Genomic DNA, 22287 nt, shown 5'->3' with positions numbered 1-22287 from the left:
GTCGGACGGTGCTTTAGACATCTGAATGTAAGAATTGGCCGGCAAAAGTGCATCATTCAGTTGAAATGGGATTACTTGAGTACTTGACATGGTCCTCCGGACTCAACAGTCCAGTTCAATTTGGCGACTATCTGCTCAAGACATATTCTAAGCAAAACAGAGGACATAAACTTTCCAAGCCACTAATCTTGACTCAAAACCTGCTGCTATTTTTGTAAGAAAAATTCTGCAACCAAAGATGGCAGAGATGTTAGGTGAAGTCTGAAGTCAGTCACTTATGCAAGAACTTGGTCAGGTAAAGGCAAGAAAACTCAAGAAACAGAGCAGCTTGATAGCAGCCGCCGTCCATGGCTTCGTGGCACCTCCTTCTACTACTCTCCACCGTTGCGGCTTCGCTCTGCGCTGCGGTTCTCGGCCAGGGCGGCGGCAAGCCCGTGCTGCCGGCGGCGCCAGACTGCTCGACGGCGAACAACTACACGGACGGCAGCCAGTACAAGAAGAACCTCGACGAGCTCCTCGCCGGCCTCCCCGCGGCCGCCATAGGCAACGGCTGGTTCTACAACGGCACGGCGGGGACACCCGGGAGTGCCGACCAGGTGTTCGGTCTAACGACGTGCTACGCCGACCGCAACGCGACGCAGTGCCAGGACTGCCTGGCGGGCGCCCCGGCGGCCGTCACGACGGCCGCCGTGTGCCCGGGCAGCCGGAGGGTGCGCGCCGCCTACGACGCCTGCGTGCTCCGGTACTCCCCGGCGCCGCCCTTCGCCGGGACGGCCGACCTCGACGTGCCGTTCTTCGTGACCGCCGTCGCGCGAGGCGGCCCCGCGGTCGACCCGGCGGCCATGCTCGGCGCGTGGCTCGCGCTCATGACGGACCTCACGGGCCGGGCCGCGAGCGCGCCGTCGCGGGTGGCGAACGGCACCACGCCGTACAATGGCGATCGGTCGTCGCCGGTGTACGGGCTGGCGCAGTGCACGAGGGACCTCAACGCGACGGAGTGCTCCCGGTGCCTCTCGGCGCTGGTCGGCCAGCTCAGGACGCGCTTCACCAACGAGACCGGCGGCGCCATCAAGGCCTACAGCTGCTACGTCAGGTACCAGCTCGGCGCCTTCGATATCACCCTGCCGCCCATGCCGCCGTCGTCTCCACTGCCGGGAGGTCTGTCTGTCACTCTCTCGCGTGCTAATCTCATCCCATCATTGAAGCCATGGAGTGAAAATCTGAGATGCTCTCATGCTAATGCAATGTTATTAATGCAATTTTCCAACAGGGTCATCGTCTTCTTCAAGAACAGGGCTTGTGATCGGCCTTTCCGTCGGTTCGGTGTTATTATTGATCATTCTGGGCACCTTGATTTGTCTCTCTCTGCGGCGGCGGCGGCGGAAGCGGAGGCAGGCTAAAATTCTTGAGGGAGCAAGGGAGCACCAGCTGGAAGAGGGTGACTTCTTCGACGATGACCCTGCAATGGAAGATGACTTCGAGAAAGGGACAGGGCCCAAGCGGTTCCGCTACGGCGAGCTGGCCATCGCCACCGACAACTTCTCCGACGAGAAGAAGCTAGGGGAAGGAGGATTTGGTTCTGTATACAGAGGATTTCTCAAGGACATGAACCTTGAGGTGGCCATCAAGAGAGTTTCCAAGGGCTCCAAACAGGGGAGGAAGGAGTATGCCTCTGAGGTGAGGATCATAAGCCGGCTCCGGCACCGGAACCTCGTGCAGCTCATTGGCTGGTGCCATGGCGGCGGCGAGCTCCTCCTCGTCTACGAGCTGATGCCCAACGGCAGCCTTGACACGCATCTCTACGGCCGCAGGAATGCCATCCTTGTGTGGCCGGTCAGGCATGAGATCGTGCTGGGACTGGGATCTGCGCTTCTATACTTGCATCAGGAGTGGGAACAATGTGTCTTGCATAGGGACATCAAGCCCAGCAACATAATGTTGGACGCCTCCTTCGCTGCCAAGCTCGGCGATTTCGGGCTCGCCAGGCTCGTCGACCATGGCCGAGGATCACACACGACAGTGCTCGCCGGCACAATGGGGTACATGGACCCAGAATGCATGATCACTGGCAAGACTAGCGCCGATTCAGACGTCTACGGCTTTGGCGTCGTCCTCCTTGAGATCGTGTGTGGTAGGCGGCCTCTGGTGGCGCCGCAGGACGAGGAGGAAGACACCATCCACCTGACTCAATGGGTCTGGGACTGGTATGGCAAGGGAAGGATCCTTGACGCCGCCGACGAGCAGCTGAAGGGGGAGTTCGACCCCCGTGAGATGGAGTGCGTGATGGTCGTCGGGCTCTGGTGCGCTAACCCGGACCGGAGCCTGAGACCGACGATCAGGCAGGCCATCAACGTGCTGCGGTTCGAGGCGCCGATGCCGAGCCTCCCTGAGAGGATGCCGGTGGCGACCTTCATGCCACCAATCGGCGCTTATACATCTTCAGCTGTAATAACAGGCGGCAGCAGCAGCAGCACTGGCACATCTTCTGTTGTAACCGGCGTCAGTAGCAGCAGCGCTGGCACCACCACTCTATCAGCAGGCTCTACTGAAACATCAACCTTACTGAAATGAAAACCTGAACGACATTTTTTGTGTGTGTATCAGATCGACTGTAGTGTGATCTCAGCTAGTTCTCAACAATCTGTAGAGGCATTTCACCATTTGTTCCGATTTTTTGATGTTTCAGTAATTTACATCAAAAGCTGGCTAATGGCTACCACTTCGCCAACCTAGTAACATACATCCAACCCGGCTGACCCCTTCAGTTTCCCAACCTACTAGTTTGTAAGCAATTAATTGTAACCTTTTCACGTATGATCAACTAATCAGTATACCTACTGGCTCTCAAGCACAGTTAATCACAGAAATACAAGAGGAAAAAATAAAGGAAAAGGTGATACTACAGAGTAGGAAACCATGAACTGTTTTCACAACAGTTTAATCTCTTTAAACAAAGATATGCACAAGGTTCTCATAAATTTTCATAATGAACAAGCTCATAAACCATAACTGAGTGGACATGAGGATATCAGGACACACAAGCGAAATTATCAGTTTCATCAGGTGTTAGCAACGAGTAAAGCAGCATGCAACAGACAAACTATAGCAGACAACCAACATCCAGTTAGGAAAGAAAACTAATGTGAATTACCAGCTTACTAGGCATAGTGATAAAATCTAATAATACGAAGTTCCCAATTTTCAGAGGCCGTTCTTCTTTTGTTCATGGAAACATGAATCTAGTCGGCACTTCCCCTTTGCAAGCGGCAGCATAGTCTTCAGCGAGGTGAGGTGCAGCTTCCTTGTGAGGGCATATGTACTTCTCCACGAATACCTTCTCGCTGATCATGATTGTATTAAAGTAGTCCCGGTTGTGATCTAGCAATCCATTTGCCTTCAGAAACTTCACAACATAGTACCTGGCTCTGCTCCGGCGATGAGGAAGATATGTTTATTACAATTGGCCATGTTCTTTTTGCTATCTTTGGTGTCTTATTGGTCACTGGTCAGGGTATTTTCGAACTATGAATTCAAGCTGAAGCCTAATGCTAAGAGCTTCACTCCTTTGACATCTCGCAGGCCACCTCATCATCCAGCCCCTGATGCAGAATACTACTAACCTAATATCATGCACCTTATCTCAATCATCATATGACAAGTGTGAACAAGAGCTGATATGGTGTGAAACCAAGTACAATTTCAGCTACAATGTACAGTCAAATAACTAGTTGACATGTTGATATTAACAAAACTTGACATGCTGACGCTGAATTTGCATTAGGATGATTCAATTATTTGCTACAAACACACTTGTGATTTTGTGAATACATTTGAGAGAAACTTCTACTAATATGAACAGTGTGGAAAATGTTGCACCGCAAATTTAGCATTGGAACTAGAGATGATCAAAATGACAATCTGACCTGAAATTATTGCAAGATGACAGCCCGTGGACTAGAAATATGAACATTTCCATGTATGATGAGTATACCTTTTGGCTCTCACAACAGTTAATCACAGAAATACAAGAGTAAAAAATAAAGGTGAAGTGTGATACTACAGAGTAGTAAACCATGAACTGCTGACAACAGTTAATCTCATAAATTTTCAGGATGAACAAGCACATAACCATGCCATGCTTTCTTCTCTACTGAGTGATGACATGAGGATATCAGGACACATGAGTGAAATTATTAGTTTCATCAGGTGATTGCATCAAGATTGTAACAGATATACTATAGCAGACAACAAACATCCAGTTAGGCAAGAACACTAATGTTTTACAAGCCTACTAGGCATAGTGAAAACTCTAATACGTAGTTACCAATTTTCATAGGCTGTTCTTTATTCATGTAAATTTTAATCTAGTCGGCACTTCCCCTTTGCAAGCGGCAGCATAGTCTTCGGCGAGGTGTGGTGCAGCTTCCTTGTGAGGGCATATGTACTTCTCCAGGAATATCTTCTCGCTGATCATGACTGTACTATAGTAGTCTCGGTCGAGATCTAGCAATCCATTTGCCTTGAGAAACTTTACAACATAGTACCTGGGTCTGCTCCTGCCCCCCAGGCTGTAACCGAGCAAAGTCGGCCGATGAGCAATGTAGGACGGTTCCAGCCCCGCCTCGGAGATGAGGAACTCAGCCCTACTCTGCAGCATGTCCTTAGACCTCCTCAGCAAGATTGGAGCCTTAGAAATAGCAATGCGTGCCTCGGCATCCGACCACCTGAACGCCTTCTTCAAGTACTCTACTTGTGCGGCGATCTTCTCTTCGCTGAGGAATGCAACAGACTCCAGCGCTTCCAAGAACATCCCAGAGCTGCGGGGCACACCTATACCTTCGGCCCATTCCACCATGTCCCGGAAATGCTGTGGGTTGATGCTGAGAATCCACGGTGCTCTGATGCACAGCTTGGCAATATCAGAATCAACCACCCCACGCTCCCGCAGGAACGCCACATTGGGCTTGATCACCCTTTCGAGATCAGACAAGAGAAGGTAGGCGCGGCGTTTGATCGCCCGGAGAAGGTTCTCGGGGGAGCCGAGGAGGGGCAGGTAGTACTGCAGCTTGGAGACGATGGATTTAAGGTACAAGTTGACGCTGGCGAGCAAGAAGAGGCGGGCAATCTCAGAACGGGATAGACCGAGGGCAGTGAGCTCGGCGACCATGGGGGCCAGGGTTCTGTCCACGCTGGCGCAGAGCAACTTTGGGTTCTTGGCGACGGCGGCGGCGAGATCGGCGCTGGAGAAGCCAAGGCCGGCGAGGAAGGCGACGACGGCGTCGGGCTTGGAGGGAGACTTGAGGTGGGAGAGCTTCGTGGAGGCCTTGAGCGCCTGGGCTCGGGTGAGGCCGCAGGTGTCGACGAGGTAGTCCTCCACGGCGAAGCTAGGGCTCGTGGAAACGGCAGGCGCGGCCGCGGCGGCTGAGAGGAGGCGGCGGAGAGAGGAGATGGGAGAGGCAGTGGGAGAAGAGAGGAGGTTGGTGAGGATGCAGCTCCGGAGGCGCAGCATGGCGCCGGCCCCGGCGGCGAGGGAAGGGTTTCCGGTGAGATCGAGGCCGGTGGGGAAATTTTCAGAAGATGGGTGACCTACATACGAATCTATTTTGTTTTCAGATTTTTTTTTTTAAACACATATGTCATGTTTTCAGATTTTAAAAAAAAATGTGTTTCTTGTACTCAAATTTTGATGGGGAGTTTTGCAAAGGATTCAAAGAAATGGTAGGTGTGGCCGGACTTTCACAAGATAGATTGGCATATAGGTGAAAACCTTCATTCAGTGAAATTTGAAAACTTTCAATCATAACTATTAGATCTCAAATAAACAAACTAGATGAAATGTGTAACCGCTAATCACTTCAATTATTTTCTTAAGGAAAAAAAAACTTAGATCTCTAATCCTGAGGGTTTTTTCAAAAAAAATGTATAGTGACTAGAGGTTTCATCTTGTATTTGATCTATTTATTTGAGATCTAATGGCTGGTATTGAAATTTGATATATGTCACTGCAATTTTGGTGATTTTGAAAATTTTCAGTGCAATTCTCATCCTTTGAAAGACAATTATAGTGGCATTTTCTGAAGAATCTGCAAATTTCACATTATAATGACACTGGTGCTGAAAATTGTGCGGTTGGTGGGGGGTGATGAATTGACCGTCGGTTGAACCGAAAAAACTTGGAACAGGAGACTTGGTCGGTCTGTTAGGGCACCTACAACCCAGCGCTTGCGGACCGACGCCAGGATCAAAATACCAGCGGAAATGCAGTTGAGAACTCAAATCTTGGGTTCAGACGTAGCGTCGCCGCGAATTAATGCGTTGGGCGCTTCGCTTTCTTTTCTGCTCTGACGCATAAAAAGCAGAGCCAGCCTTAGCGTCTGCATGTTGCGCCGAGCGTTGGATGTCAGGACTCTTGGATGATGTTTTAAATTTTGATATTTCTTTTTTTCGGTTTAAGCGTCTGCATAGGCTTCTCCGATTGGACATGTCCTTAAGTGCACAGACCGCCCCCCGCCACCGAACCAGAAGAAACCAACCGGATCAGTTAGTGTTTTTACAAAACCGGAACAGACTCTGAAGAAACCGGCCAAACCGGATGGTTTTTATATGATTCCCCTCGTAAGATTTATTTTTGTGCGAAAAATGGAGAGGTAACTTTGGAACAGAAGAAGATGTGTGCTATCTCTAACTTATCTTTTTATTGCAAGGGTAACTTTGAAAAGTGCAGGTGTAATTTTGCAGCGTACAATTTTATCTGTTTATTGCAACATTTATGAACAAAAATATATTATTTTATATCTTAAAAAACTGGAAAGTGAACCAGTGAACCAACGATTCGACCGTAAAATCTGAACTAAGAATAGATAATTGTACTAGGTGTTTAGGATGATGACACCGGTCAGACATCACATTGTCTTGTACAATTATAAATAGCACGCCATGAGGTTGAGGTATCCCATTACAACCACATCAAGAATTAGCGTACCACCATGCGGAAAGTTGTGAGCTAACGCAATTGAATAGTATGGTTGTATACCAATAGGTTAGCCACTAAAAGAGTATTAAAAAAAATTGAAGTTTGCCCAAATCTTTTAGAGTGCAATTCAGAAAAGATGAAAATTTGTTCCAATACTTCTGAAAGTCAAATTGGAAGTTTTTTCCCACATTTTAAAAAAGTTAATTAGAAAAATGAAAAGTTATTTTCCCAAATTCTTGAAAGCCATCTCCAAAAAAGATTAAAATTGGATAATTTTTTGACTTTTTGAAAGTTTGTTTAGAATACAAATAAAAACCTATCATGAATTATAGAAATTTGATAAAATAGACCTACGGGCCGTGGGGACCTTACTTCTCGACGGAGGGCAACTTCACGATCAGCAGCAACGGCTTCTCGATCCGCGCAGCTGGTGAGGCGCCGAGATAGCTGTTCGGACTCCTCATGTGCTTCTTCGACCGTGACTCTACAAGAACTGCCTCAACGACGGCAAGAGCAACCTAGATCTGATATTGGATGATGAGCTGCTCATGTAAGACGACTTTGAGAATGGAACTGGGCTAAAGCGATTCCAGTCCAATGACCTTGCCGTCGCCAACCTTGCCGTCACCACCAACAATTTCTGTAACGAGAAAATCGAAGAAGAAGGGAGTGACTAAGGGCTCTAAGCGGGGTAGTCCAACGACGTTGCCGTCGTCAACAACAATTTCTGTAACAAGAAAATCGGAGAAGAAGAATTTGGCTCAAATACAAGGGATTTTCTGTAACTAGAAAATCGGAGAAGAAGACTTTGGCGGGGTCCAGTCCAATGACCTTGCCGTTTTCTTACCTCAGTGTACAAGGGATTTTATGTAACGAGAAAATCGGAGAAGAAGAATTTGGCTCGGTTCTGGCGTAGGACGCTGCTTCAAATCTAGCTAGGCCCAAAAATCTGGGGCTTCGTGAATATGAACTAAATCTTTTTATTTTTCTTCCATAAACAAATCTCTGGGTAGAGGCATAATTCAAGGAGTCAGGTCTACTTGCTTTATCCTTGTTTCCAATTTTATGGTTCTGGCGTAGGTCGGAGAAGAAGACTAACGACCTTGACGTTTTCTTTGGCTCAATGTACAAGGGATTTTATTGTAACGAGAAAATCGGAGAAGAAAAATTTGGCTCGGTTCCGGCGATCATGTTATAGCAGGACCAACGCCGAACGGCGAGTCAAATGTCTACGGCGGACCAACGCAATGCCACAGTTGGTATTTTTACTTATATATACATCGGCCACATCAATAGTAGCAACGCTACCACTGCCAATCTATCTGCGAGCTCGACTAAAACATCCCCTTCTAAAATGAAACACAGATCAATATTTTTGTGTACCAAATTAATTGTACAATGAAAATATGAAGCTTTTAACAATCTGTCGAGGCGTATTGTGTTGTTTAGTTATACAGAATAACAGAATTCAGTTAGAAGTTACGAAACACCAGCAGCAGTATTCTGTTATCTGGTTTATTATTGCCTCAAGACACGAAGGGGCCCTGGAAAGGTAGACCATCAACTCTTAATTTACCAAGTATATTTGTTTCGATTTTTTTTGATCCAATAATTTACATCGAAAACTCTGGCCAGCATAACTTCCCCAACCTTACACCCATCCAACCTCTTCAGCTTCCTTTTCTTCAGCCCTTCTTCCATAGAAGGGGAAATACAACGCGGTGTCCTCCATAAACTGCACGTAGGACTAAACAGCAGTAGCAACTGGTGTGTCAGGGTGAGCACCCCATTCAGTCCATGATCCATCATATACTGCAACATCAGTTTTGCCGAGGCGGTGAAGGCCCTAGAATGAGAACACAAGTTTTAGCAACACGATTTAAAATCTCCAAACAAAATCTTGCTATCTTAAGTCCCAGGTAGTCTTACCAACGCTAATATACATGCTGTGACACCAGTGCCACAAGAGGTCACAAGGGGTTGATCAAGTGATATACCTGATGTCAAAGCACACCAGAGTTATTAAAAAGATCAGCACGGCTATGACCATAGTTATTTTTATAACACTAAACAATTGCATGTCGACATCAAATACCACTAAGAAAATAAGAAAGGGTGCCAGCAACATCATATACAAATATGTAACACAGCTTCACACAAAACTAGTCATATTAGTTGCTCTTTCAACAATCCACGGTGAGAACTCTTAATAATTCCAGGAAGCGTACTGCGCTTGAGCAGCACAAACAAAGTATGAGCATGAGCCACTAGTTATTGTATTAGTAAGCAGGAAAGCTAAGATTCACATAGCTCGCCTAGGTCTGATGGGCAAATCTTGAACAGTCACAGGAAGTCAAGAACACAAAAAAAGATGAAGCCTACACTACCGTTTCAAATGGCCCAGAAGATACTTTTTGAATGTGCAAGAAAGAGGCTTCCGACCAGATAGACACTAACCGACTACTGGAGGGCTCATCAGCAGGAGGGGGAGGGGTAATTTGGAAGTTATATGGACAAGATAAATACCTTCTTGCTCAAATCGTTTAAGGAGCTCATCTGGAGGCAATAGCTTCTGTGAACTGTCCAGCACCTGCAGAGATAAAATTAAATAAAGGTTACAGATGGACAAAAAAAACACATGAACGATGTACAATATTCAAAATCAAATAAGGAAAACTGCAGTCGAACAAATGATGTCCAAAATGAGCAACCGGTGGTAGATAGTAGGCCACCAACTGAGAAATTTATCCAAGAAATATACATACCATCCAATTTAATCGAAAGCGCACACAACAAAGAATGACAGCACAAATTGAACTAATCAAGGTATCATGTGAAAACGAAGAGTATAAAACTGAACTAAAAATTGTGAATTTTCACCTGGGGAAAAGGAATGCATTTGCTCCCAGGCACATGCCCACTTCTTATTCCCTTGCGTGGCTCTGGAACTGCGCCATCAAACCTGATGTACAAGTTTCGTGTCAGTATACAAAACCACTGATAGGCACCACACACATCTTAATGTCATGATGCATTGGCCTCTTTTCAGGAGGTATAATATAGAAAAGGTAGCTCAACTAACAAACTAGAAGTGCAAGTTAATAAAACCAAAAATTGAAACACCATAAGAATGTATATGATGTTAGTATGCTAGTGCAGTAATGCTATGTCGACTATCTTGGTTGGAGGGGGGAAAGATACTCAATATGCAAAAGCTGCATAGACTTATTGGCAAATGAATATTCTTGACAGGTACTGTGATGAGTTTATGACTAAGGAAATTATCCAAATACAGAGCACCTTAAGGTCCCTATAAAGTTGAAGCCCACTAAATGCAATAAATTTAGCAAGCTGCACATGCAGGCTATCCACGTCAGCGTCCATGTCAGCCTTTTTCCCATTTTTCTAATTTTCTTCTGATTTTCTAATTTCTAATCCTGTTTTTCCCCATCTTCTTCACCCACGTGCGTACATTCGCATACCCCGGTTCCTCCCGTCATGCAGCTGGGCCGTTTCTGCTGGGCTCTCGCAGAGACAGCTAGCCACGTTTGAGAATAGGAAAAGATGGCTGATAGGATCAACCCATTACGCATTACATAATCACCAACGCCTCTTTAATGGAAACCGACCTACTAATTGTGGAACAACCTTGCCGTTTCCCTTTTCCTCCCCCATGTTCCGTTATCAAGTAAAATGGAAATTGCTTTAAAAAAATCAAGTAAAATGGAAACAATCCAACTAATTAAGGAACAAAACGTCCTGCCATTTTCCTTCCTTCCCTCGATCTGTCTCTTCCACTTCCAATTCCAATTCCCACTCAATAGTAATTATCCATGGTCCTCCGCTGACGATGCATGCAAAGCAAGTGCTATATAGTCAGCTGCAGGCAGGACTGGAGCAGTCCCATGCATGGGAGAGGGGTGATGCACCGGGACATCAAGCACGGAGCAGAGACACCAAGCTCCATGCATGTCGCCGCCATCGGCCTCGCCAACATCTTCTTGCCGTTGCCGTCGTTGCTGCCGCCACCGAGCCATGTCGTGACGCTGTCGTAGACCTGTGGACCGTCGGGTAAATCTTCGCCGAGCTCCACGTACGGCGGCCCGTGCTGCAGGGGCGCACAGAGGTGGAGGAACCTCAAGCTCTGCGGCTCACCGTCCGTTGACTACGCTGCGCACTGGACCTCTTCCTCCTGTGCTGCCGCCGTGTTACCGCCGGTGCCGTACGCGAGCTGGTGAGGGAGACCTTTGGGCTGTCCATGGTGCCCGACGAAGCCATGTGTTCGGGCTCCTCGAGATGCTTCTCTCCGTCGACGCCCACGCCCACATCGAGGAGTTGCTCCTACTACCGCACTACCCCACGCGCAGCCGCCAGCCAGGAAGCGGGAGAAGCTGCCCAAGGTAGTCGGTTCCATGCAGCTCGACGCGTCCACCGGCTCCGCGTGGGCCAGAAGTCCACACCGCAGAACATTGCGGCGGCGGCTTAGTTTTTCCAAACCCAAGTCCAAGTATTTATTTAGATGTTGTGGCCCATTTTTTATTGCTTATATTTTCAGTAAATAAGGGTAATATATATAGCTATGTGAACATGTACTTAAACTAAAGTTCAATTTTTTATATACCATATACTCCCGCAGCAACGCGCGGGGTATCATCTAGTTTAGTTAGCTACTAGACGCAACGATTTTTTTTCCTGATATAGCTCCAAATAATACACTTTACGGTAGACGGTAGTAGCCATCTCCAAAATAGGAACATAGAAGTATCTTCTAAAAGCCACCATAATACAAAAAGGAGCCATAAGGATAAAAGAGAAAGCTTTGTACACAGAATACATGTATGACACACTGATATGAATTTTCCAGAATTAAAATATTAACAATACCTAGGCTTCCCTCGAGCATCTATAAGTTGATGTGTCTGAGCATCAATATTCTCTTTCACCTGAGCAAATTGTGTATACCAGTAATTATCCAACACACAGAATATATTTAATGAATGGTAAGAAAAGTTCATAGACAAGAAGTTGCCCCTCGGATCATTTCTAACCTGATCGAGATTCCAAAGAAGATGAGGCTGCAACTGTGCTTCAAATGTGGAGGGGCCAACCTAGATAAACAAGCAAAGCTCTTTATAACTAAAAAGCGAAACACAGAAAGCAACAGTTGCTAATATTTCAGGTATCACAATTAAGAGGTTGCTAATTCATTAGTAGGCTCAAAAAAACTACCACTGAGGTTTTAATACAAATTGCTGGAACAAAAATATAGAGGTTCAGAACAACTCACCGAATGTCCCTGATAGACTTTCTCGATTGCTTCACTAGCAGCACTGGCTTTCAAGATAGCATCACTAGAGGCGCTTGATTCCACGTCATACCCAGAAGCACGCCATTGGGGCAAACCTCCATCCAACACCCAAACTTTGTCATGTCCATAAGCACGAAACATCCTGTTATTAAGGAAACAAACACCACGCATGTGCAATTAAATATCCAAACTAGTACAAATGAAGCAAATTGTCAGTGCATTGTGCACCAATAATGAACCAACATACAAATAGAATTGACTCTTGTTTCTGGCAGACTACATGTTTTTACTTAGTTCTTGGGGGCGAGGAGGTGCGGAGACTTACCACCAAACACGAGCAGCACTAAATAGCCCCTTTCCATCGTACACTACGATTCCATCTTTGTTGTAGATGCCAAGAGAAGACACAGCAGCAGAAAATGCCTTTTCAGATGGCAGCATATGTGGCAGCTGTCTCAAAAGAGAGTACATTCAACAATCTGAAATCTTAACATTCAGATAATTACAAAGATAAAAATATCAGATCAACAATCTATTCAGGGCAATCAAGCATGCATTGTTTGACAACTTGTACTACCGTAATGATAACAACACAGTATATGGGACTGTTCATTGTGTCGTGAATTGTGACATGGTGATTGCAGTTTTAGTTTATGTGGTCTGGATCTTTACTATTTGAGCTGGATGTTTTTGCTTTAGCTATTAATGGAACTGAGGCTGTTACTAGAGTTCTTCTAGAAATCCGCCAAGGGAGTTGCACTATTCTTTACCTACTTAAGTGAATAATATACATCAATACTGAAGCAAGGAACGAGTGGTGTGGACACTTAGTGCAATTGAGAAGAGAATAGCTGAATATGTCACTATCTTAGCATTGTATTTAACCAAAAAAATACTTTACAAATAGGGAATTTTCTGTTGCATCATGTCCTTCCTCTGCTAGATATCCTTTAGATTATCCTGTATACTTACACCCCTTTAATTCGAAATGAATGATGTAGTGAGTAACTAGGCATTTTAGCGACACACGAATTGGAAAATCAGATACTCAATTAACTCTCCTAATACCTTTTGTCTTGATTGGAGGGCTGCAGTTCCAGTTTCTGTCAGGTTTTCTTTTTGGACTTTTAAATTTGTGAACAAATAAATTTCGGATTTGAAGTATGGGGTGTATACTAATAAGTAACAGCAAAGTTCATAGGACTAATTAGTAATTACTTAGCTGAACTTACATTAGATGCTCTGTCAGATATTCCATCAACATCAAAGAACAATGCGCCTGGTATATGAGCCACCTGGGAACAAGATAGAAGCAAATATTATCTGCTAATATACTTTTAATTTAATTAAGCTTAAGCTAAACAAAATTACGGTGTCATAAACAAACAATAAAATGTTTCTAAAAATAAACATAAACAAATAAAAAAACAAGTACATAAAACTGCAATCACTACCTGGTATTCCTGAAGTGGATTCCTTTGTTCCGCAGGCATATACCAAGAGGCGTCAAGTACCTAAGACACAAAAAAATCATAGCATAAGGTAAAAGAGACAAACTTAACAGCCAGAAAAAATATCATTTAAACACCCTAGTTATAGGGCAACCCTCATCGTGAGTATCGGTTTTACTATTCATCCTGCTGAGACTATGTCACTAATATCCAATGAGAAAAAAGAAGCCTTAAAGTTTTGTCTTTGGAACCAAAATTACAACTCAACATGAATGCATTGTAAATTATCAAGACCAAAAGGTAGCAAACAAATGAAAGCCCTGGGTTGTCTGTATCAAGTATGGCTATGAACTAGTACAATATAGTCCTCTCAACTAGAATTGAGATCGTCTATGAATACAAGAAAAAAAGCTCCAGCCAGTTGTTAGCTTTGCCTACAACCACCAATTCACATAGGTTTTTGTTGTTGCGTAAAACTAATTTACATAGTTAACTAACTTAGCAACTAAATTTTTTATCCACGCCAGCGGCTCCCACCAAATTTGGCTGAATGGGGCCCGACCCAGTGAACGTCCAGCATCAACTCATCGCTAGGCACTAGCCGTGTACAACCAGCGATACGAGGGGCAAGCGCAGCGGCAGAAGATAGCTGCAGCTCAGCGCTAGGTGTGGTACCTTGACGTCGGGGTCCCTGAGGTTGGCGTGGAGCCACTCGGCGGACACGACGGGCTCGGTACGCGGCACCGCGTGTATTCCCGAGGAAGACGCGCCGGCGGCGGCGGCGGCCTCGGAGACCGCCGACGACGTGGCGTTGCAGCGCGCCGCGATCCCGAACAGCAGCGGCGCCCTGCAGACGGAGCCGAACCCGACGCCCTCCGCCGCGCGCGCAGCCCATCCGACTCTGCCCTGCACACGCACAGAATTCAAACGAAAACCAAGGTCAGACCGAAGGGATCGAGGCGGGGGCGCAGCGGCAGGGTGTACGACCGCGGGGAGCGTGCCGGGGGCGTTGAGGATGAGGATGACGAGGAGTAAGGGAAGGAGCGATTCCTTGGGGAGGAGGGCGTGGCCGCGGAGGGCGAAGGCCGCGGATGCCGCGCGCGAGAGGAGGGAGGCCGCCATGGGGGTAGGGTTTTGGGGGGTTCTAGAAGATTCCGGGTGGGGTGGGGAAGAAGAAGAGACGATGATGGTTTGCTGCTAGTGGAGGGAGGGAGATGGGATTTCTTTCTTGTCTTGATGTGGAAAACCTTGGTTAATTAATCTAATCCGGCCGGAAAGGAAACCTTGCCCTGTTTTGTTTTCAGGTGGTGGAATCCGCGGCGTCGCACCAAGCCATGGTTGCCGTGGTTTTCCGGTGGTTTCTCATCCTTCTCTTCTATGGACTCTACTACTAGCTTATTGTTTCTTAACAAAAAAAAAAGATAGAAGGAAGCTTTGCGCCAAAAGTTAGAAAGTTCAAGTGGGATATTAATATATTTTTCTATAAATTTGTTCAAAATTAAAAAAAATGATTTCTTTTGGGACAAAGGTACTAGAACATCTTACATTTAGAAACAGAGATAGTAACAGTTTGTCTTCTGTCATAGATAATTTTAGATGCGGAGAAAAAATGAGTGAAGATAATGATATTGACTCTTCGGATGAGTTTACAGCTCATAAAATGAAGGTCAGGTACTCCCAGTAGTAGTACTCGGGAACTCATTTTTCTGTTCACCATACAGACCTGCGTATGAACAGGCTATGTGTTTGAGTATGAGTAATACGTTAAAAAAAAATCATATTTCACAATACCAAATGAAAAATCAAACGAAGATCGACACTGACACTGCATTCAGTTGTAAACAAATTAACAGGTGTTGCAGAAGTCTTATTAGAACCCACTTTATACTACTAGTATATATCCTTTTGCTTGTTTCTCCCTATGTCACAACAAACAGTTACAATGCCAATAGGTAGCTGGTTCCGCCGATGCCGCCTAGTCATTGTGCTGAAAACCAGGAAGAAGCGACGCGACGAACCCTACGACAACCAACTGGACCTCTTTCAAGATGCCGCCGAGCCAGCTGCGTCGGTTTCCTTCTCCGTCCGCCCCTTGTTGCCCGTTCTCGTTGCCAGCTGCTGCTCCTGGTTCCTGGTTCTCCACGGCTTGGTCAGGGTTTGCAGGATCTGCGAGATTTCCCCCTGAGAAGCAAAAAGTGAATCAACATAACAGAATAATTATATTGATATGGCCATTGTACTAATTCAGGGACACTTACTATGGATCGGAGGGAGTACTAATTAATGAGAAACGTCAATTATTATACTCATTGTTAAATATGATTCATACTGTATAAATGCCTGACAAGCAGAAAATATCTGACATATTACAGCAGGAAATATCAGTACGTCAGCCAAGGGATTAACGTGCCAAGACAGCTTCAATATCCATCCTATTGATTGGTGCTACTGATGGCCACTTTGTGATATCTATACACTTTTAGATCAAAAGAGTGGTGGGCAACTTTCTGTACATGAACCATAAAGGACTAAGTATTAACATCCATTGAAGAAGTGATAGTGGTGAAAATGAAAATAATACTAAGCATTATTGTGGTCATGTTTAGAGATTTGAGAAGTGTATCTGGTGAATGAAATAGAACAGACAAATGCATAACGGCAGATATTATGGAGTAAAGGATAGCTACCAGGTGGTTGATCATTGGCATCATTTTGGGCAGCCACAGGAGCACGGTTTGCGGGAGCCTGTGGTGGACGAGCAGCCACACCTCCCGCTCGCTGGAGCCATCTTAAAAACGGTGTAATTGCTCCAGTTTGATATCTGGAAGAGATGGAACCCCGTGGTTATCTAGCAACATACAGAGGCTAAACATAACAAGCCAGCAAAGCTGAAGTCAAAGTACGCAAGGAACTCACAAATAAATCAGAGACGCGAACAGTATGAGAAGAAACAGCCGTTGTTTTGATCCTTCTTGGCTAAACAAAAAGACCACTGCTGCTAACTTGATGATCAGAGCCAGGTCAAGCTGAAAAGCAAAGTGAAACCTTCTCACAACAACTTGTCTTTGAGGGCCATTTTGCTGCCTGGCATCCTGTCCTTGCTCTTCACCAGCCACTGCACCAATGCTTTCACTTCCAACACAAAAGGACAGAAGAAATAGGTAAAGGGATTACAATCATAATGCTCTGCACTGGTCACAGATATTCCCAAATGAGCATAAGAAAGCAATCTAGCATAGTAGAAAACTGCATAGGCTTTGCCATTCTCTCAACAGAAGGTGCTCCAGGAAACCTCTCACATATGCAAGTGTGTAGAAATGTTCTATGTGGTTTCATTTAAATTTACATCGCCAAAAGCAGTACTTAATTAAGGCTCAGGCAAATTTACTTATAAGCGAATAATATGTTGCTGTATTACTGGAATTCTTGCAAAATTAATCAGTTATGGAAAGTGCCACTGTAATTAACTTAACACATGCCTGCTATTTTAGGAGTGAAATTATTGTGGCTTATGTCTATTTTACACTGAAGTTACTCTATCTTCTATAGCAGAAGAAAACATGGCCTAGCCTCTAGGTAAGAATAAGAAAGAGCACGGAAGTTTGCACCCTAACTCTGACTCCTTATGACTACCGCAAGAGATTCTATGCATGAAAAATTGCCAGAGTTGTGCATTTAATCAAAGTTAATTCATGAGTAATGCAATGATTCAATAAAAAAAAGATCACAACCAAAAGTCCATCAACTCTTTAACGAACTCCTCAACTTGCCACTGGCTCAATAGCAGGCCCTAAACGGTAGCAAAATTCACTGGAGATCTGGATATACTGTCACTCTTAAGCATAACATTGTAATGTACTAATGTTGTGTTGTGAAAGATCTGAATTAGTTCTGAGAACCCCTAAACAAGACAACAGCTTAAGCACGTAGATCTAGAGATATTCCCCGCATGTGAAGTTATCATCACATGTGGCTTCCACAGAGAACAAACAACTCACGTTGGTATGTTGTAAGCGAGCGGTATGAATGTTTTTGGAGCGTAGCCGCCCATCGCCCCCGTGAATTGATTCTCCTGTATGGCATATATCCCTGGACCCTGCGCCTGATTATTTATAGCCTGCTGGGAGTACAGTCCTGGCATAATCATCGGGTACATGAGCGGAAACATCGGAGCAGCGGCATTTGGAGCGCCGACCTGTGTTATCACAAGTGGAAACCATGGCAATATCATCATAAGGCAGCATATAACTATAGGGAACCTGGTATTTCGAAAAAATTAAAACAAAAGCCATTTTGGAAAGAAAGAAAGAAAGAAAAAAGACATCCTGATCCTAAAGCAGTCGGTACACAACCAATTCAGCCATTCAACTGAAACTAGAACTGCTCCCTCCCTGTAGTCTTGAATTTCTTAGCAGTCTACATAGCAGCGATAAGCTATCACACGCAGGTCAAATCCAACGCAAAGGGGGTGGAGAGATTACGACAATCCGTTGAGATGAACTCATGCATCAGCTGCATCGAAACCTCGACTGAATCGCCAACAGAAAACGACCAAACGCCGCGGAGATTCCCCCAAGGCGGCGCCTTTTCTACGGAATTAATCAAAACTCACCCTCGTAACTCCCCAATCGACCCCCAGATCACAACCACACCCTGAATCTGAGCGAGCGAGCAGGAATCGGTCTCCCGCTACGCTACGGCACTACGGGTTTGGCCAGGTACGGACGAGAATAAAAAAACAAATCGAAGGTCTAGGGCGGAGGTTGCTGACCTGGGGCGACCGGATCGGCTCGCCCGACACCTCCGTCGGCGGCGGGGCCGCCGGCGGGTGGGCGCGGCTCTGGGCTTGGGCGTCGTCGGCTTCCGCCATGGGAGAGGCGAGAGAGAGACGAGTTCTCTGTCTGTGGGGCCTGACTGTCTGACGGTACGATACGGAGGGTCGATGGTCGATCCTTTTCCTATAGGCGGATATGGACGGCCCAGATTTATGCGTGCACGTCACAGGAGCGGAGTTCCGCCGTCCGTTTGCGTACCGATCTCCAATTAATTAAGGCACAATACGTGTCGAAGAAGGAAAAGGCAAAAAAAAACTCAAGGTAACAGCAAAGTCAGTCAAATTAAGGCTCCCTGCATTTATTCCCGGAACTAACCGGCGTTTGCTTTCAGTAAAAGTAACGAACCCGTTAACTACGAGACTCATGTGATGATTTCGTCAATCTCAAGATGATGTGCCGGACCAGTCTTTCGAAGATGCTCATAGGGGTAGCGTATCCGTGGTACTTGTGAGTGTCTGTGTCTGTACCGTGTTTCCTAAAAAAAAATTAAGGCTGGTTTGATGGTGCTCCTGTAATTTAATGCCAAATGCAACCTAAGAAAACTTAATGAGAATAATGGTAATGCCAAATGTCTCAGAAACATACTGAATTTTGTGCAAAACTCCTTTGCGTGTCATGTGCAAAAATCTTCGAAAACCCGGGACAGAGTAACAGATTTGGCAATCAACACAGTGCAGAGTATACAATTTACTAAGCAAATCGAAACTCATTTCATATTCAAGGTCCTCAAGGATTTCCCTTCCTCCTAAAGTTTGCCAACTACATAATGTCTTTCCATTTTCAGTTACTGGAGAATGATCACTGGCCATAGAGCACAGCCACAGACAGTTCGATACAGACCAAAAACGCACACAGCTCTAATGCAAAGCAGATCGAGTAGCAACTTAACAACCATTGCAGAGATCAGTAAGATCGCTCTCACTGCATACATGACCATGAAAAGCAGCAATGCCAGGGTAGCTAGTTCTCCAGATAAACACGCCGTCAGTGCACACTCCATCTGTCCGATTCGAAGATCTCAGTTGCGATGCTTCCCAGCTTGTGACTTCTTCTTCTCCTGCTGCTGGTGAGTCGCCGGGCCTGTAATTGCGGTTGATGAAACACAACATGGTTAGGACGAGTCAATTGAGTAGAAAAGTATATTACTCTAGTATCATTAGAACAGAAGGAACTGGCGTCAGGGGTGAAGAAATTGAGGGTGTACATTCCATTGCACACTTAGTGTCTCGGCAATGTCTGAATTTCTGCCAGCAAGTGAGGCGCCTGGCACATTACATGACTTCACTTAACTTCGACGGTCTGAAGTAAACAGCTATATGTGGGCTCTTATATAGACAGGGTGTGTACACAAGATGAAGCTAGCAAGGTAGTTAAATAAACCAAGGTGCTTGAATACTGCAAGAAAAACAGTGCAATGGGAAGAAAATGTGAGCATAAGAAGCAAAGCAATAATAATTCAACGACATGTGACTTATCGTAGCTTTGTGAAAATCGAAAACTGAGGAACATGCAACCCATAGCATAGCTGTACAGAAAGATTCACATTTCATAATGGAAGAACTCAGGAAGACCACAGGCTGTTGCAGTGAGAATTAGTTTTGTATGAGTAATCAGGATTACACTATGCAATCCACAAGCAATTAAATATGCTGCTAGAAATTATTGTACAGTAGCACTATATCAATTCAAGCTAATCATGCTAGTAGAAAATAGAGATCCAACCAACATTTTAGATAACACATACAAATGATCTTAAGCAGTGCATTATATGTAGATACTGCAAAACAACACTAACCGCTTGTGATGAGTTTAACCGGTGCAAAAGGGTCGTCATTAGAGAAGTCTGCTCCTCGTTGAAAAGGCCAAGGGCTACCTCCTTCCGGACCATTACTCCCACAGATAAGGAAACTGAATTTACTGACCCACTTTTTGTCACTCATATTGTATAAGGCTGGTCATAGTGCATGATAACATAAAGTAGTAACATGTTTTTGTTACTACTGTAAGTTACTACCTTCATAGTGGGTAGTAACATATATGTGGTGTCATGCATTGTATCATTTATTAGGTTATAGACTCATCTTGTTTTGATTTGTGTGATGTTATAGTAACATATCTAGTTACCACAAACCCCTCTCTCCTCATTAATAATATGCCACATCACCAAATTTGTTTAGTTGGCACTTATGTTACCACCTTTGTTACTCCCACTATGACCAGTCTAAGGTAGAAGACATCTCCTTTACAGACAGTGAAGTGAATATTGAATTGGCCAAGGAAACCGATGTAAACTTCAGCACCCGTGTGCTCTGAAAGATGTACTGGAGGAAGGCAAGCTCATCTTGCTCTGCGCGGTACTCACGAAATGTCATCACCTTGATGCGCAACATCACACTTACAATGGGGCCGGCCTTTCCCCAGAACCTGACCAGGTTGAGCTTGCCAGTGGATCGATCACATTTTACAGACTGCAAATTATTAAAACCAGTGAACATTGCAGGAAGTAATGGATCGTATATGCAGCAGCAGCAAATATGAGAACTTGAGAAGCAATGCTAGTACCATAATATGCAGCGCCTCAACATTGGGAAAGCATCTGAGGAAGGAGGCCAACATCTTGACATCATCGAGGACTCCGAAACGCACCTTCAAACTCAGGGTCTTCACGCTTGTGAGCATCATGCTTGCACTCGGTTTAATCCCAGCCTGGAATGCACCCAATTCAACAAAGAAAGATAGCACATTGAACCACACATATTTGCAAAGTGAACAAAATGGTAAGATCATTCAGAGGCTGGATATATATGTACCATGATAACGGTGTCTCGGATCTCCGAACAAGCTCAGCTTGGGGGCATCACCAATCTTGACCCTGGTGCAGGATCCAACTGCAGGGTTGAGACTTTCCGACATGATGAAGCGCTCGAGACGCGGGGCATCCACGACGTCGATGCTCGCCATGGCAGCAACGTAGATCTGCAGGCACCGGAGGCTGTGGCTGACGAGGCGGAGACGCGTCCCGCTCATGCTCCCATGGATGTTGAGGATCACCAGGACTGGGCTCCTGGCGACGACGACCTCGATGTCTCCGTCCTCCATGGCGACACTGCAGATGCCGAGCTCGCGGAGGTGGGGGAAAGAGGCGCCGGTGCCAGAGAGGCCGGCCGCCACGTCGGGGAACTTCCAGACGCCGATGTAGAGGCGGGTGAGGGTGGAGATGGCGAATAGCGTCTTGGGGAGGGGCACCATCTGGTCAAACAGCGACGGGCGGTTGACGAGGACGAGGTCCTGGACGCCCTTGGCGGCGAGGAGGCGGAGCCAGCGCTTGAGCTGGGGCGCGGCCATGCGGGTGGAAACGAGGTGGGCGCAGCGGAAGGGGCCCGGGTGCGCGGCGAGGGCGCGGGAGACGGCGTCGGCGACGGCGTCCGGCCGCGAGCTGGCGGGGACGGCGACGCTGGAGAGGTCGGTGTCGACGAGGACGAGCGGCGTGGAGAGCCAGACCCCGCGCCAGCGGGAGGCGAGGGTGGCGGTGCGGGCGGCGTCCTTGGCCGGGAGGCGGGAGACGATGCCGCGGAGGAGGTCGTCGGGGAGGCTGCTGAGGCGGTCGACGCAGTCGGAGGGGGCGGCGCCGCCGCGGAGCGCGGTGAGGCGGGCGGCGGTGGAGACGGGCGGCTCCGGGAGATTGGCGTAGATGAGCGACATGAAGGCGTCCATCTCCAT

General features: G+C 46.2%; 5 protein-coding genes across 6 annotated transcripts; 1 reads left to right on the top strand and 4 right to left on the bottom strand.

Annotated features, from left to right (window-relative positions):
- The first annotated feature begins 200 nt into the window (after nt 1–200).
- Nucleotides 201–2710, top strand: LOC100825253 (L-type lectin-domain containing receptor kinase IX.1). The gene is made up of 2 exons (XM_003579120.3): nt 201–1158; nt 1271–2710. Exons 1-2 carry the CDS (start codon nt 348–350, stop codon nt 2569–2571), a joined length of 2112 nt encoding a protein of 703 aa, XP_003579168.1. The 5' UTR covers nt 201–347; the 3' UTR covers nt 2572–2710.
- Nucleotides 2711–4067: 1357 nt separating this feature from the next.
- LOC100827317 lies at nt 4068–5603 on the bottom strand. The gene has a single exon (XM_003577788.4). The coding sequence runs from the start codon at nt 5507–5509 to the stop codon at nt 4349–4351; it is 1161 nt and encodes a 386-aa protein (XP_003577836.1). The 5' UTR covers nt 5510–5603; the 3' UTR covers nt 4068–4348.
- Nucleotides 5604–8345: 2742 nt separating this feature from the next.
- On the bottom strand, nt 8346–15079 carry LOC100832079 (thiosulfate/3-mercaptopyruvate sulfurtransferase 2). Of its 2 annotated transcripts, none has more exons than XM_003577641.4 (12): nt 14720–15079; nt 14408–14638; nt 13736–13795; nt 13514–13576; nt 12607–12731; nt 12261–12423; nt 12022–12081; nt 11858–11916; nt 9854–9935; nt 9500–9563; nt 8903–8970; nt 8346–8819 (listed from the first exon to the last, which is right to left on the bottom strand). In XM_003577641.4, the coding sequence occupies exons 1-12, from the start codon at nt 14852–14854 to the stop codon at nt 8721–8723; spliced, it is 1209 nt and encodes a 402-aa protein (XP_003577689.1). In that variant the 5' UTR covers nt 14855–15079; the 3' UTR covers nt 8346–8720. The 2 variants fall into 2 exon arrangements, with proteins under 2 accessions (XP_003577689.1, XP_010237052.1); XM_010238750.3 differs by having other exon boundaries at nt 14783–15078.
- Nucleotides 15080–15494: 415 nt separating this feature from the next.
- LOC100838229 lies at nt 15495–18667 on the bottom strand. Its single transcript, XM_003577825.4, has 5 exons — nt 18504–18667; nt 17731–17927; nt 16649–16864; nt 16420–16553; nt 15495–15913 (listed from the first exon to the last, which is right to left on the bottom strand). The coding sequence occupies exons 1-5, from the start codon at nt 18600–18602 to the stop codon at nt 15708–15710; spliced, it is 852 nt and encodes a 283-aa protein (XP_003577873.1). The 5' UTR covers nt 18603–18667; the 3' UTR covers nt 15495–15707.
- Nucleotides 18668–19300: 633 nt separating this feature from the next.
- Nucleotides 19301–22287, bottom strand: LOC100824951 (putative F-box/FBD/LRR-repeat protein At3g49480). The gene is given in 4 exon segments (XM_024463097.1): nt 19301–21035; nt 21130–21273; nt 21378–21399; nt 21401–22287. Coding segments are annotated over 4 exon segments (1311 nt in total). The 3' UTR covers nt 19301–20777.

Source organism: Brachypodium distachyon, chromosome 4 (genome assembly GCF_000005505.3).
Source record: "Brachypodium distachyon strain Bd21 chromosome 4, Brachypodium_distachyon_v3.0, whole genome shotgun sequence".
Lineage (NCBI taxonomy): Eukaryota > Viridiplantae > Streptophyta > Magnoliopsida > Poales > Poaceae > Brachypodium > Brachypodium distachyon.
The sequence above is the reverse complement of the archived record's forward strand: the minus strand, read 5'-3'. Positions and strand labels throughout refer to the sequence as shown.

Excerpts from the sequence above, each read along its gene's own strand:
- LOC100838229 (XM_003577825.4), bottom strand. The coding sequence starts at position 18,602 with ATGGCGGAAGCCGACGACGCCCAAGCCCAGAGCCGCGCCCACCCGCCG. Across the intron at positions 17,928-18,503 it reads AGCCGATCCGGTCGCCCCAG|GTCGGCGCTCCAAATGCCGC; the intron begins GTCAGCAACCTC and ends GTGATAACACAG. Across the intron at positions 16,554-16,648 it reads TTCGCGTCTCTGATTTATTT|ATATCAAACTGGAGCAATTA; the intron begins GTGAGTTCCTTG and ends CATCTCTTCCAG.
- LOC100825253 (XM_003579120.3), top strand. The coding sequence starts at position 348 with ATGGCTTCGTGGCACCTCCTTCTACTACTCTCCACCGTTGCGGCTTCG. Across the intron at positions 1,159-1,270 it reads GTCGTCTCCACTGCCGGGAG|GGTCATCGTCTTCTTCAAGA; the intron begins GTCTGTCTGTCA and ends ATTTTCCAACAG.
- LOC100832079 (XM_003577641.4), bottom strand. The coding sequence starts at position 14,854 with ATGGCGGCCTCCCTCCTCTCGCGCGCGGCATCCGCGGCCTTCGCCCTC. Across the intron at positions 12,424-12,606 it reads AGTGCTGCTCGTGTTTGGTG|GATGTTTCGTGCTTATGGAC; the intron begins GTAAGTCTCCGC and ends CCTTAATAACAG. Across the intron at positions 11,917-12,021 it reads TTCTTTGGAATCTCGATCAG|GTGAAAGAGAATATTGATGC; the intron begins GTTAGAAATGAT and ends CAATTTGCTCAG.
- LOC100827317 (XM_003577788.4), bottom strand. The coding sequence starts at position 5,509 with ATGCTGCGCCTCCGGAGCTGCATCCTCACCAACCTCCTCTCTTCTCCC.